Here is a 14,640-nt window from a genome sequence, read left to right as displayed (position 1 = left end):
ATTTGATCTACTCAGTTCATTATAAAGCTATTGTTAGTCAAAGAGATAATTTTGTCCATTAATGACCCCTCTCTCTCTCTAACATGTCTGAAAATTTCCGTGTTCTAATTCTCTCTGATAATGGAGTCAAAAATTTAGACTCTTCCATATGATACAGGTGGAAAGAGATCTGAACCCATCAATAGGGTATGGATCCTATACCTCAGAGGTGGGTTTCAAGACCCCATGAAAGGTGGGGATCTCTTCCCAGGTATACCCATGAGTAGGTGTTTGATCAATAATCTAAGCATGGTCTCCATGAAAAGAGATAAGAGATCGCAAAGTTGTAAATGGGAGATAAGATGGAGGATCTGAGAATTTTCAGAATTGCATTTCAAGGAGGAAATCATAATCAAATATGTTCGAACATATTATACCTTTAAATGAAATCACACGAACGATAAGATCAAAGCAAGAGGAAACTCATTTTACCATGAAAGCTCCAATTCAAATTCATGCAGGAAACAACCCTTTTTCTTTCAAAATTAAGATATGGAATCGATCGAACATCAGATTTTCTCCAACATGAAACAAGAAGTTTTGAGAAAGAAATTACCGATGATCCCTTTGTTCGTCGATAAGTTTTCCCTTCTCGTAATGTCCCACAAGAGCTTCAGAACTAAAACGAGCGTGCAAAGCCGGAAAATCATAAATATGAGACTGAGTAAAACAGCCTAAAAATTCGGAGCAAATTGTGGTTGGCGACAACCCATAGTTACTAAGTTCGTGTACGGCAATAATACGAGAATAGATAGATACATATGGCAATTAACTTTTACATATAACAATAAGATTTCAAGGGTATTTTGGACTTTTTAAAATTAATATCCGACTTTGAATCACAACTTGTTATTTAGCATATACGTGCACTACTGCGCACAACAGAAGATTTATTTCCCACGGGGACACCTTTTAGTAAAGAATTCATAGGTTCGACTCTTCAAGCGGTATGCGTAGTACTAGGGGGAAGACTTGAATGTACGGTCGAGATCGAAATCTCAAGTGTTCGTCTTGCAGGTGGTTAAAAGCAAGATGAACGGTTGAGAGCGAAATTGATCTAGACCGATGCCGAATACACGAGAAAGCGAGCTTCAAGTTGAACCCGTGTAATAGTCCCCCCCCCCTAAATAATAAAGCTATCAATTTAAAAATGAAGGGAAAAAAATTAAGGCAATTAATTTGTAAACACGTGTTTATAAGAGTTTAATAGGGGTTGTGCATAAAAGTTCTTAAAAAAGAAAATTAGGGTTTATCCAAGTATGAATGAGTAAATTTCATTATGTTATAAGCAGAAGGGTACATGTATAGTTGTTATTAACATTGTTGGGTGAAGATGAAACCATGTAGGATATATGGTCATGTTCTCACAAAGGAAATGGTACATGGTCATGTCCATCCAGATCGAATTTAGATCAAATACTAACAAAATCATATTAGTAATGTGTTACCAGTTCAGAATACTGCTGATATTTTTTTATTCAGTATTAAGTTATCTTGAAATTACAAAATTACTCCCCCATTATACTCCATTTAAGTGTATAGGAGAAAGAGAGAGATTTTACATGTGGATCCTCTTACTCAAGCCTAAATTACATATTGGAACCTCTTAGTGGGAAACCTTACATCTAGGTATTGGGGTCTTTAACACCGTGAGTAGCCGTTAGTTCAATTCAAATTTTAGAAGTTGAAAGTACCAAACTGCCTCTGTTTACGGTTATTCAATATAAGTTTACAAAGAAAAAAAAAAATCATGTACCCTTCATGTAGGCCCTTCACCCATCTTCTTTTGTCACTTTGCCAAAAATCACTAACCATTGGCCCCCTCGTTGGAAACCACTCCTACCACTTGAAACCACACCCACCATCAGAAATCAGCCACCAAAATAAAAAAGGGGCAGATCTATGATTTTTTCTTCACCACTGGATCTTCAATATCCTTCTCGTTGGCTTCGCATCCCCTTTGGTGACCTTTACAAAAGCTTCTTTGCACGGTATTTCTTCTTTTCTTGGGGATGAAATCAGAGCACCTTAGCCATTTCATTTGCGAACCCATTCTGCATTCGCTGGCTTGAGTTATGCAGATCAATAGAGGGGACTGGGTGCACGTCCATTAAACTCCATCCACAGGTGCCTCGTAAGCTCAAACTTACCTGTGGAGACATCAAAGGGCAAATAAATTAAATTGATGAAAATTTTTAATGAAGAACAATATGCTTTTAGGGTATGAATCTAGAGTTTATGAAGCATTTTCTAGAAGTTCCATTGACTAACAATTTTCCCAAATTCATGTGCATGCCCATGATGATTCAAAGGGAAATTGATTCAAAACCAAATTAAGAATAAACCCTAGATCTACCCCTTTTTTTATTTTTTATTTTTCTAGTGGTGTGGGTGGTTTTCGACTAGGGGACGGTGGTGGTGGGTGATTTATGCAAGGGGAAGGAAGATGGATGAAGGGAAAATCTCTTCACCCACTTGTTTTAAAATTTGAATTGACTAATGGTTACTCACGTTATGAGACCATACCTAGATGTATGGTTTCCTACTAAGACGAGCCAACACATAATTTGGGCTTGATTAAAAAGACCCACATGTAAAATTCTCAAAAAAAAAAAAGAAAAGAAAAGAGGTGGCACGTAGCATAAGAGATTCTCCCTCCCCTTATGACTAGGAATCTCCCACACACACACCATAAGTTATGAGAAATATTGACTAAACGAAAAAGCGATAAAACACACTTGATGATACCTGGTAAATCATTGATCCGATATGTCCACATGTTCTTTATATCCATAATTATCTGAGATAGAAATACTTTAATCACTTCCATGCTCGGTGGCACTGTTTAATGACTAGTTTGAGGAAGAATACAACAGAGGTATGAAAGCAACAAATACTCTGAACCTATAATGGATGATGTGTGATCCATGTATAGGCCACTCAAAACCATCGACTACTGCTGTAAGCCAATATATAAAACAAATGGTCCCATAATTATCGAATTTCACATATTTTGCAAGACAATAATTATAGGTTAACTTAATCTAGAAAATAAGATCTGAGTCTTTGGTCATTATATAGTACTTGACAACAATCTTGTTTTTCCAAGGAAGACGCTAGTAGAAAGTTATTGTTTTCAACTTTTTTGGCTTTTCAAGTTGCCTTAAATGAAAAGGCCAATGTCGTTTCCAACTTCACAATCTCAATTCTAGAATGAAATTAAAAATGGATGCAAATACATGAAACTCAAGACAAATATATCTACTTTTCAACTGAATCGATATCTAATTCAATTTTGTTATATTAAGAATTGGAAATGAATAAGATAAAGATATCATATTCTAACACTTCATCATACCTGAAGAAGAAGTTAAGTAATAGATTAAATGAATAAAAAGAATGGAATAGAAACGACAAAGATAGCTAATACATAGTATGTATGAGCCGTCATAGCAAACGTACATTGAATACAAAACCTGACATGGTTTACGCGTTACTGGTTCTTGGAAGAGTCAATATCACCATTAGCTAAACCCTTTATGACCTTGTCTTTAGACTTGCATTTTGTTATACACTTATACCACTTTATATATGACTCGGGTTTATGGAGGCGTCTTCAGACCCCAAAACAATAATCCAGACTCCAAAACAACAGTTCAGACTCCAAAACAATAGTCCAGACTCCAAAACAACAGTTCAGACTCCAAAACAATAATACAGATTCCAAAACAATAGTCCAGACTCCAAAACAACACTTTCTAAAAATGAGTTGACGATTGACGTCAGCACAAAAGCGGGTGCTGGATACAAGTGTACGACTAATATTTCACTAGACAACACTGGGAGTCTTATTTTCTACCGTAGATATATTTTGGATTAGGATTATTGGAGTGGGTTTTATAAATTTGGAAAGTTCTTATTATGTTTTAGCTTTTTCACATTCTCAACTATCTATTAAGATTTTATGATTCTACTCATGTAGATTAGGGTTGAAATTTAAGAACTTAATAATTTCGATTATCATCCTCTTTTCATAGTTTTAAGGTTTTTTTTTTTTTTTTAATTACCTTTTATTACTACTGATTTTTTAAATTTATTTTAATAGAAAATTTAAAAATATATATATATTCACATCAAACGGTTATGGATTGAATTCACAAACAGATTTCGGTTATATACAGCTTTCTTCATAGATATCTATATATATATTTTTAAATATACGAAAAATATTGGGGTAAGTTGGGAAAAGTGTTATTTAATATATATCGTCCTTAGCCAGTCGCAGGGCTCAGTTGAGCTAGATCATTGCGGCGACCTAAACCTCTCTGTAGTCTCTCTCTCAGGTTATCCACAAAACCCTCATAAAGGTACTCTCTCAATGAAATATTCCTTTCTCATTCTCTCGATTTATCTTCCTTATCTAGTGTTTGAATTCTGATTTTGATTTCTGCAAGTAAGAATTTCGATCTCTTTATCTCTCAACTTCGATACTTTTCTTCTGTAGGCTTGACGGTGGTTAGGGTTAATGCTTCTCGTTTTGTATGATTTTGTTATTGTTCGTTTTTCTTGAATGATATTTTGTTTCAAGGTTGGTTTTGTTTTCCTGGAAGGATGCTATTATCGGTAGGGTTTAGCGTGAGGATTGGGTTTTCATTTTATTTTTTATTTAGGGTTTTATGGATAAGATGAGTTATTCTAGTTCAGTCTTTAACTTCTGGCCATTACCCAGAAATAGTTATTTCCATTGGTAGTGTTGGAGCTCACTGGAGTTGCTTTAGTCGATACATACCTTATATTGGCCGGAAATAATTATTTTTCATATCGTGTTGGTAGTATTAGGGTTCATTGGAGTTGCTTTGATTGATCCTTACCTTCTTTTTGGGTCTGATTCAAATGATGGACTTTGCTTAACTCATACAGGGATTACTTGATTGGTAATTGGTTGTTCGATAAGTATTATCATTTTTCATGGATACTGTAGAACCATGGAAAATCCCATGACATACTATGAGCATATATGTTTTGGCTTTCCTTTCTTGATACAGTCACAATGCCATGCTTTGCCTTCCTTTCTTGGCATGATGGGATATAAAACTATGACAATCACCTGATGAAAAGACAATTATTATGTCTGGTTGGGCTTTGCCTGTGACACTTTATTAAGTGCTACCAGTGGTCATGATTTTCAAACAAGCACTAGCTTTGGTAGTGCTGTTGATGGAATGTAGAGCTCAGTGCTTCTTGTGGAGAGGCCCATGTTGGACATGAGGAGGCTAGTTTGGTTAATACTAGGGCAATAGTCGGTTCAATACCACCATTTGGACTAGGGTTCTGATGGTTTCTAAAATGCGTCATATGTTCTCTATTTTTATTGTGGTCTCTTTAGTTGGAAACACTTGAGACTGATTGTCAAGGGGATTTTTCTTTGGTATATCTGCTGGTTTATTTTGGTAGAAGAATGGTTCAACTTAATTACATGCTTAGTGGTGATAGTGAGAATTGGTGTAAACTTGAATTATTTTTGCATGATATATAATTTTTATGTTGATTTTGTATTACTTCAATCCTTAGTGATGCATTGTTTGTAATAATTATAAATTGAGAAGATCTCTTGAGTAGGTTATGAGGGGGAATTGTCAGAATTTTGTTTCTGACCCATTACAATTGATTTGCTCTAATCAAATCATTAGATTTGTCCCAAACTTTAAGCATCATTCCTCTACATCATCCCATCCTTGAGAGCAAGTTACAGCCTATTCACGTCAAGGTAACCCTAAAAACCGCCATAATATCCCTATATTTGCTCCAAGTTTCAGCTGCCCATTCTAACACCTGTAGATTGTGGATTCTTAACTTTTAAAGTTCATACCATATCACCCAATATCAAGGACCTTCCACTTCGCCATTAACATCATCCCTAGTGATCGCATTTGAACTCTTTATTTCTTATTACATAATCTCATCAAACCTGTTTAAGCCTTCAATTCAGGTATCACATTGAGGTTGCACCATAAACCCATCCCATACCCAATAACTGAACCTACCTAAACTTAACTTAATTTGCCCTGGAAGTTGATTTTGATCGAGATCTTGGAAGATTTGGCTCTGAGTTGATCGGCCACTAATTTAGACTACATTAGGGTATCCTGTAATTTTGTAGTTAAGGGTGATACTTGAAACGATCAACAAACAGCCTTGCAACAGGGCCTTTATAAGAGTAGATGACCAATGAGGAGAGGGCATAATCATGTAATGAAGACATCTCCATGTGCTGTTGCTTGGGGGTTTTCTTTTAATAGTTGTATTTCACATACTGTAGGATCAAGCTTTGTAAAATCAAGTCTCTTTCAAGCAGAGATCATATTCACATTATGGAACCAGGGTGATGATTTTGCAAGATCCTTAAGTCTTCATGTGGTAGAGGAGCATCTGGATTCTATACTGCTTTTCTAAAGCCTTTGCTTGATGAAGAGCATCTGAATCCAGTGATACTCTCCTTAAGCTGTGTGATGAATGTGCATTTTGTATTTCATGATCCATGCTGTGTTCATGATTAGGGGTGGGCCTTGGTGCAATGGTCAGTGTACCATTGTCGTAGCCTGAAATCAAGGCGTTGAAACAGTCTCTCAGCAAATTGCTGGGGTACTGTGTAGGACATCACCCCCTCCTTGCATGTTGTGTTCATGACTAATAGTTTTAATATTGGAACTGCTATCTTCTGATGGTTAATAGCTCCTGTACTTGACCTAACTGAATGAGGCATTTACTTCTCTTTCAGATGAATCGGGAGAGGCTTATGAAGATGGCCGGTGCTGTACGCACTGGTGGTAAGGGTAGCGTGCGAAGGTGGGTTCATCTCTGTCTCATTCCTTGCTTGACAGTTCAATCTTAAGACATTGTAGTTGTAGTGTTATCTGTAGACAAATTATCTTGTACATGTTATACCAAGGTTCATTTGTTGAAGAAATATTTCTAGCACTTTGGCAGAAGACAGTGTCAGGAACTCCTTTTTAATCTATATTTGGCTTCTGTTTATTATATGCAGACAATTTATTTGACAATAAATTTACTTTCTTCTTTAGCGACTCCAACCACTCTGGAGATTCTTTTGCATAAATGTCTCATGTGACTTTTTGGGTTTCAAATTAGGCCTCTTCTATGCTAATTGGCTGGCTTGGTTATGCCTACTAATAATGTGATCCCAAGGGAATGGTCTTGACCATTAATAATTTCTGGACTTTTCATACTGTATTGTATGTGTGATAAAAGTCCTTTCTTTTATTATTCCCTTTGCCTGGCCTGGTCAATACTAGCCGGGTCCTTTTTTTGTTCCAATGAATCATAGATCAAATGATTCCAAAATCTTGTTATGTATGTTGAAAATGATTGATACACATGAAAGTTTCAAATAGTATGTGGATTGATGTTGGCAGTTATTGCTCTGTCATTTGGCACTATTGGGTTTTCAAACTTCATCATGATGCCCATTGGATTAAGTTGCCTATGTTTCCAGCAAGTTTTCCTGCTGTGCTTCAGTGGGCAGGAGGCAGGGAGATGCGTCTCTAAGGGTAGTTTGTTTGATGCCTACTAATGCATTCTCCTAACTTGTCAATGGGATCTACATTTCACTCCCTTAATGAAAATACTAAAGATACCTGTTACAGAAGGCTATTAATTCATAATTGCTCATGGATTAGAATTTGTTGTTAATTCCTGACTATTACAGATAGTCTCTCTCTTTGTGTGTGTGTGTGCTTTTTTTTTTTTTAATTATTATTTTTATTTAAGTTTTACTTCAATTATTTACATGCTCTGGACAACAGAAAGAAGAAGGCAGTTCATAAGACGACAACAACTGATGACAAAAGGCTTCAAAGTACCCTGAAGAGAATCGGGGTGAATGCCATCCCTGCAATTGAGGAAGTCAACATTTTCAAGGATGACACTGTAATCCAGTTTCTAAACCCCAAAGGTACAACCACCAGCTGAGGCATAAGGTTGTACATTTATATATGACTCAATATATTTGCTGACTGTATTTTTGTTCTTTCAGTTCAAGCGTCAATTGCTGCCAACACTTGGGTTGTTAGTGGTGCTCCCCAAACAAAAAGTACTCTCTCATTCTTTCATTCACCTCTGCATATGGTCGGTTTATTTTAAACTATATATGGTCCCAACTTAGATGATTCATGGTTTGGTGTACCATATTCTTTAAAGAGCATAGATAACATACATGCTAAGTTAAGTTGACCTCCATTAGCTGATGCTCATTTTGGTTCCTGTCCGCATAAAATCAATTATATGATTAGCATCATTTTGCTGGAAAGCCTCTTTCCAGCCCCACTAAGAAAACAAAGTGCTCTTGCTGGTGCTAGCCTCTATGTTTTATTTTCTTTTATTTTTTTAGGGACTAACATCTGAATTTCTTCTGCTCTCATCAGAATTGCAAGATCTTCTCCCCGGAATCATCAACCAATTGGGTATTCCTCATCTTGTTGCTTCATGTGCTCTGTTTTCAACTTTTGTTCATTTGTCCATCTTAAGAATGCTAATTAATATCCCCCCCCCCCTAATTGCATATTTTAATCCTGGGTATACCTGGGATTAGCATATTTATTCCATATTCAATTGGTTGTCTTAGCTTTGTTTTTGATAAAACTATACTAAAGGATGTTAATTGGTTTCAACTAAAATTTGTTGAACCTGTGCGTGGCTTTTTGTTGTTGTTTGATTGTTTCATTTGCCGTAGTTTTTAATCATAAATCTCTGATTATAATGATAGAGCGTGAAGTTGAAGACTGATTTCATTCCTTTTAGGGTGCTTTGTTCTACTTTTACTTTTGAGGGATATGTAGTTTTGTTTCATTAGTTGATTGCTTTTTTAGGTCTATTTTCAGGGCCAGATAACATGGATAACCTGAGAAGGGTAGCAGAGCAGTACCAGAAGCGGGCACCCGGTGCTGGTGTAACTCAAGAAGAGGATGATGATGATGATGTCCCAGAACTTGTTGCAGGGGAGACATTTGAGGCTACTGCTGAAAATGGTCAAACTGCCTAGAGATTCTGAAGAATTGATTTATGTATTTTTCTTTTTGGTTTATATTTCTCTGAGTATCTTTCTTTTTTGTTTTAAATCAACTGTTCCATCTACCTTTTTTTTGGGTCCTCCTTGTGACATACTAAAAATTAGTTAATTTGGTTGTGTTGACAAATCTCCATATGTACCTGATTCACTCCTAAGTGGCTTGTGAGTTTTTTGCATGATTTCGTTTTGATTCTCGAATATTAACTATGTGCCTTCTTTTAACTTAATTGTTATCAATAACCAATGATCAATCCTTGATGATGATGAATTAACATCCGTTGTATTTTTAAAATTTTATATTATCATCTTTTAGCTTCAAAATTATTTTGACTTTCAAGAGAAAAAAGGGGAAAAGGGGATGGAGAGGGTAAAGAATGAAAATGACTGATTTTGATTTTTTTTTTTTTAATTTTCTCATTTACAAGAATTTTTTTAGGTGAATTCATTTATAAAAAGATTCAATGAGGGTAAACATTTATTTTTTAAATTAACATTGTTAAACATTTGTAATAGAATTTTTTTTGGGTAGAAGGTAATAAAATAAATTCTAACATATGTGAACATAGTAGTTTGAAAACACTTCAGGTGTATATGCAATTTGTTTTATAATAAATTTTGAAACTAGACAAATTCTCATATATCCTTGATAGATTCTCCTTCAACTAACTCACAGTTTTTAACATAAATCCTACCATTAATTTTGATTTGCGAGAGGAAACAGATTAAAACTTCAATTACTACACCAAGTGTAAATAAAATTGATCTAAATATTCTCTACCCTACTTGCCCATGTTCCCATCACATAAGGCCCGTGTTAAGCCAAGCCTTATGTGAGAATTATCGGGCCATGGGAGCGGGGGGGGCGGGGAACTTCGAAGGGATTGAACACCTACGACCTAACCTTGAAGAGACCCAACGTAGAGATCGTTTTTCTTCCCCACCTCTCCCCCTCCGGCCCGTGTGCCGCTTGGGTTCGGGGGGGGGGTTGATTTGCTTTCGTTTTGAGGTTGTTTCCCTCGCCTTCCTTGAGGCCCCGTTTTGGTCGTTTTTTTCTTCCCTCCTCTCCCCTCCTGGCCCGTGTGCCGCTTTGTGGTTTCGGGCCTGGGCGTTGGTTGGGGGGGTGGGGGTGGGGCTTGCCGTGTTTTGTTTTGAACTTTTAACGTTATATGAGGTATTGATATTCACCTACTGACCTAATCCTTTGAAGAGACCCTAACGTTATATGAAGATTACGTTTTTTTTCTTCCCCATCCTCTCCCCCTCACATAAGGCCCGTGTTAAGCCAAGCCTTATGTGAGAATTATCGGGCCATGGGGGCAGATTGGGTGGAGAGAATCTCTACTTAGCACTATATATGCATTTCTAAATTTTGATTCTTCTATGTCTATCTTTCCATGTTTTTTTTGGCCAAATATCTATCCATGCTGAGTGCATGTGAACATACACTATAGATGACCAAACCAATAGTACATTGCAAAAGGGGAGTTTTAATTTTTTGTAAAACCCTATTTGCCAAGCAAATTTTCAAATTTTTTTTCTTAGTTTTCTTCAACCTTCAACGTCCATTAAGTGCACCTCGATTAATCCTCAGGCAGGTGTTTATATATATAGGGGAGGAGTACTAGTCCTAAAGAGTTTCGAACTTTTGACCTCCTACTTATGTGGTATTGATCTTTATCAATTGAGCCTGTCCTTTAGGGTTTATGTATTATTGGAACTAAGCATCGTTAGTGCCAACTTATGCATATCTCATGACATCTTCAGGAAGGTAATTTTATATGTTAGTGGGACGGAGTGGGGGGGGGGGGGGGGCTTTGCACGTGATTTTAAGAAATTTTGAACTTTTAACGTTATATGAGGTATTGATCTTTCACCTACTGACCTAACCCTTTGAAGAGACCCTAATATATATTCTCAGGTGTTTATATATATATAGGGGAGGAGTCCTAGTCCTAAAGAGTTTCAAACTTTTGACCTCCTACTTATGTGGTATTGATCTTTATCAATTGAGTTGTCCTTTAGGTTTACGTATTATTGGAATAAACCGTTATCAATGCTATCTCCATTTTTATATGTTGTGGGACGGGGGCTTGCAATTTTAGAAATTTTAAACTTTACGAATGATTTGACTAATCCTTCAAGAGACCCTACGATCTCGAATGAGGATCATATTTGATTGGGTTATGAAGCCCATAGGTGGCCCATTAGGGATAACTCTTCAATGAGAAACTTTTCTTTGGAGATAGCTAATCTTATTCAAATTCCTTCTATTTGCTAAGAAAGAAAACATTTCTCTAAAAAGAAAAAGAAATTTCATAACAACATGTACTTCACATTGGATTTTATTTCTATGTTTAATCTTCTTATAGTAAAAATAATGTAACCATCCGACTCCCACTGAAACCCCATTGGCCCACAATTATTAAATCATTTGAAATCCTCCAAATCAGTTCAAAAAATCCTCCAAAAAAAAATCAGTTTCATCTTTTTGGTTGGTAATCATGTGGAACTGATGTACCTACAAAATTTGTTTGGTCTCAAAATGGGTGGATCAACCTCTCATGGTCTGTTCTCTTCACTAAGTCACGAGTCTCACAACTCCAAGTCACCAACCATTCAAACCTTCCAGCTAAATGGAACCCACTTTCAACTTCTATTTTAATTCTCAGTATATTTCTAGAATTAATTTAAGACCAGCTATTGGGTAGTCATGAATCCTCTATCCTTCAACTTTATTCAAATCTCCTATCATCATCCATTTAGGGGAAAGATCTTTTGTCAATGTTTAGAAGTGAACCCTTTTCCTAAATGAGTGATGGATGAGATATCGAGATAATATTATCGTCTACTCTCAAGGTAGAGGATCCCCTGAAGGATTAGTGCAGATCTTCTGCATCTAGGCAAGGTGTGTATTTAGACAATTGGCCTGCTAGATGGATGACGTATAACCTGACCGTGGTTGCTTCGGTACCATAGGCAAGGCATCTAGCAAGTAGTTGATTAGATATATGTCCTATCCTATTTGAGTGCAGAGGATCTAACTTGAAGGGTACATCTAAGCCATTATAGAGTTGTGTGGGCTCCATGCTTTCATGTATGGCTTTTATCTATTTCACAACAACTATAGATGTGTGACATCCCAACATCACGTCAAAAAGTTGAGATCCATTTACAAGTAGATCTGTGTAATGATCAGATTCGGTCTTGGATACACCACTATCCGAATTCAAATCCGATATCCGAATTCAGTCTAAAAAAAAATAAGGGCAAGTGAGTCATAAAAGTGATAATTTGTCCTTAAATTAATTTTTTCTATGGCACATGAGAGAAAGATGCAAAATCTCAATTTTTTAAACTAAAAGTGACATAACCCAACCCTCACGGATCGTGATGAAAATTACCCATAAATTATTTTCCATTGATGCTCGTGAAGTCACTCGAGATTATCCAAAAATAACTATTTTTTAATTAAGTCATGTAATCACGTGACAAGTGATTATGACGAAAATTGTTTTCTAAAATTTTTTAAAATACAACTATCGATGCTCCGTGAAGTCTCTCGAGATTTATAGAAAAATATTAATTTTTTAAATTTAAGTCATGTAATAATGTGACATGTGATTGTATCGAAAACTTTTAAAATGCGTGAAGAAAGTGGTAGGAACTTTCCCCAAATTCAAAATCATCTTTATTTACTAAATTCATTAAAAATATATATTTTATTTATAAACGGATAATATATTATCCGGATATTATCTGATTCGTTTAGTAAATATATGATTCCAATCCGTTAGCCATCGGACAGATATAAATATTTTTTGGTAAGAAAAAATTCTGATTCGGACACGTTTAAACGAATATGAGCGTGAATTTTATGGTAGGTGAGAGGTGTGTATGTAAAAAATTTAAATTAAAAAAAAAAAAAAAGCAAGTGAGTCATAAAAGTGATAATTTGTCCATAAATTAAATTTTTCTATAGCACATGCGAGACAATGTAAAATCTCAATTTTTTTGACTAAAAGTGACATAACCCAACCCTCATGCTCAGGGGTTGTGATGAAAATTACCCATAAATTATTTTCCATTGGAGTTCGTGAAGTCACTCGAGATTATCCAAAAATAATTATATTTTAATTAAGTCATGTAATCAGGTGACAAGTGATTGTCGCTAGTGATTATGACAAAAAATTATTTTTAAAATTTTTTAAAATACAGCTATCATGCTCGTGAAGTCACTCGAGATTTATTGAAAAATAATAATTAATTTTTATTTTTATTTTTGGAGTCATGTAATAAACTAATAATGTGACATGTGATTATATAGAAAACTTTTAAAATGCATGAAGAAAGTGGTAGAGAACTTTCTCCAAATTCAAAAATCATCTTTATTTACTAAACTCATTAAAAAATATTTTTTTATTTATAAATGGATAATATATTATCCGATTAATTTAGCAAATATTTAAATTCGAATCTGTTAGCCATCGTACATATATGAATATTTTTCCGATAAGAAAAATTCTGATTCAGACACGTTTAAAGGAATATGAATGTGAATTGTTGGATTTGGGTGTCTTGTATTCTGTGGGCTCATGTAATTATGGTTTTGGTTGTATTTGTAATTGAAACAGGTTTTGGTCAATTACTATTACTGGGGTAACATTGTAATTACATTGGGATTAGGGTTTTAGGTTTCCCTATAAATAGTCTCTGTGGGATAACCTATAGGTATCAATCTCTATAGGAAATTGAGGAATCAATTCCTATAGGGGATTGGGGTACTCATCCTGATAAGGATGGAGGACAAGTAAATGGTAGCACTTTGTGGGTGTGAGAGTGGTGTGAGGTTTACTGGAAATAGTGAAACTCTTTTTCTCTAACGTAGGCATGGTTTTGCCGAACCACGTTAAATTTTCCTTGTGTGCTTTGTTTGTGTTCTTCTTTGTTCGTGGTTGTGCATCCATTATCCCTAACAAGTGGTTTATCCCTAACATGTGGTATCGGAGCGAGGTTCGGTGGGTTTGGTGGATCATCGGATGTGTGCGAAGATCCAGAAAGGAGATGATAGGTGTCAGGAGAACGAAAAAGGCTTCAACGAATTGATCGAAGATATGAATCGTAAAGTTTTTAATATTTTTATTTCTTATGATTTGAGCGGATTGGTTAAAATAAAAAAAAAAAAAAAAAAAAGAAGAAGAAGGAACACGGTGTTTGTTCGGTTGCTCAGTTGACCGGATTCGATTATCCATTTACAAGTCTAGTGTGAACTTGGAGGTCGAATTCGATTATCCATTTACAAGTTTATTTACAAGTCTATTTACAACTCACATAACTTTTTTTAATTTAATCACAAGTTATGATGTAATTTATAAATTTATTTGATGTGATGTTCAGACATATCTCATACATTTACAAGAAAATAGATCAGCCAAAACATTATTGGCAAGTGGGCAGCATGCTTCTTTGATGTATAAATTGATCTATAAATTAATGACATAACAACCAAAAGTATAGAA

General features: G+C 35.4%; 1 protein-coding gene across 3 annotated transcripts; it reads left to right on the top strand.

Annotated features, from left to right (window-relative positions):
- The first annotated feature begins 4,297 nt into the window (after nt 1-4,297).
- LOC149000941 (nascent polypeptide-associated complex subunit beta-like) lies at nt 4,298-9,305 on the top strand. Of its 3 annotated transcripts, none has more exons than XM_089140459.1 (6): nt 4,298-4,406; nt 6,818-6,885; nt 7,863-8,011; nt 8,093-8,149; nt 8,481-8,519; nt 8,937-9,305. In XM_089140459.1, exons 2-6 carry the CDS (start codon nt 6,818-6,820, stop codon nt 9,095-9,097), a joined length of 474 nt encoding a protein of 157 aa, XP_088996585.1. In that variant the 5' UTR covers nt 4,298-4,406; the 3' UTR covers nt 9,098-9,305. The 3 variants fall into 3 exon arrangements, with proteins under 3 accessions (XP_088996585.1, XP_088996582.1, XP_088996584.1); XM_089140456.1 differs by having other exon boundaries at nt 8,925-9,305; XM_089140458.1 differs by having other exon boundaries at nt 4,405-4,492; nt 8,925-9,305.
- The last annotated feature ends 5,335 nt before the right edge of the window (nt 9,306-14,640 follow it).

Source organism: Hakea prostrata, chromosome 11, assembly GCF_041222555.1.
Source record: "Hakea prostrata isolate BN-2017 chromosome 11, UWA_Hpros_2, whole genome shotgun sequence".
In the NCBI taxonomy this organism is placed as follows: domain Eukaryota; kingdom Viridiplantae; phylum Streptophyta; class Magnoliopsida; order Proteales; family Proteaceae; genus Hakea; species Hakea prostrata.
Note: the sequence above shows the minus strand (reverse complement) of the source record. Positions and strands in the feature narration are given on the sequence as shown.